The following is a 1,442-nucleotide window of genomic DNA, read 5'->3' on the forward strand; positions in this document are numbered from 1 at the left end:
TTTATAATCTTATTAGTAAAACTCTTATCTCTCTTTTATATTCTATTTATCTATCTTAAGTTCAGAAGTCTTTGTTACATAAGAGATAACTAAAAAACCAATTTAAAAAGCATCTGAAAAAGTTAAGAAAGACCTTAGAATTTCTTTCCTTAAAATATAATATCTCATAATTTATTTTAAAAAGAACTTAAAGCAAGCTTGTCTTTCTCACGCTAACCTATATTCGTCGCATACAAGTCCTAAAACTTGAAAAGTATTTAAATTTTTATTTCAAAATAAAATAAATCAAAGCATGATTCAATCCCATTCTCGTGTGCTACTTACAATTTAGCCTTTGCAATCCTTGCTCATTAGAGAAATTGCTATTGAGTTTTATCATAAATACAAAAGACTTTGGTTAAAAAAGATTGAAGAACTACTACTAGTCAAAATCAAGTAATCACAAGTCAATACTAAAATTACGAGTCCTTTCACTATATTCATAGATCTAGATTTGCTTTTGTGTTAAGATTTTTTTTTTTTTTGATAATTTAACATTAATAATCTAAACTGAAAAGATCAATACAAAGAATTTCTAACCTATTGGATTGGATTTCTTTTATTTTCATCTTCTACATAAATATATTGTATATATGGAAGACAAAACTTTTACCAATTTTCAAAATAAGAAACTCGTTTATTTATGTTACCTTTTTTTTAAAGAATAATGTAATTTAATAGCAATAGGGGGTCGAGCTGCTGGTTAGTAAAATATAAATAAACGTGATATGGTTTTTGCTTGGACTATCTCTTCTGAAAGTTGAGGAATTTGATGCCATAGGCAAAGACGAACAAGAAAAGAAGCACCCAGCCTACATGAACAACAGCAACCACCGGAAGGAAGTCATAGTCAAAACCCAAAACATCTTTAAGGAGTTGCTTCAGTGGCATGGTTCCACTTCCTGGTATCTCTAGTTCTGCATCCTTGTCACCCAGTTGAGAGGTGATAAGGCCATACAATGTCCATGCAACAGGAGAAGCCCAATAGTACCATCTCCACCACACAGGGATTTGCTGCAACATTTAGACTTTAGTACAAATATAAGGTTATCTATGATTAATTTTTTTTTTTTTTCTATGTTCGGACTTTTAGTTTCGGCAAACCAAAAAAATCAAATTGAAATCTTTGGTCTGTATTTATGCCATAAACGTATTACATTAAAATAAATCTCATTTATGAAAAAAGTACGAGTAAATTACCAAAATCATCTCCAACTTTTAAATATGCTGACAAAAATCTTCTTAATTTTTGTATTTAGCAAAACACTTATGCATTTGATCCAAAATTTTGTAAAAATATTTAAATAACTATTTAAAAAATATATAACAAAAAAAAAACAAAAATTTAATTTCTAGAATTTATTTTTTTAAAGTATTTTTGTTGATTGATAAAAAAATTGTAG

General features: G+C 27.8%; 1 protein-coding gene across 1 annotated transcript in view; it reads right to left on the bottom strand.

The window, feature by feature from the left end:
- Nucleotides 656–1,442, bottom strand: part of LOC107648823 (ABC transporter G family member 39-like) — a 7,699-nt gene continuing 6,912 nt past the window's right edge. Inside the window, 1 exon segment of the mRNA XM_016352636.2 lies at nucleotides 656–1,053. Coding sequence (XP_016208122.2) covers nucleotides 784–1,053 — 270 coding nt within the window. The 3' untranslated portion in view covers nucleotides 656–783.

Source organism: Arachis ipaensis, chromosome B06 (assembly GCF_000816755.2).
Source record: "Arachis ipaensis cultivar K30076 chromosome B06, Araip1.1, whole genome shotgun sequence".
NCBI classification, from domain to species: Eukaryota; Viridiplantae; Streptophyta; class Magnoliopsida; order Fabales; family Fabaceae; genus Arachis; species Arachis ipaensis.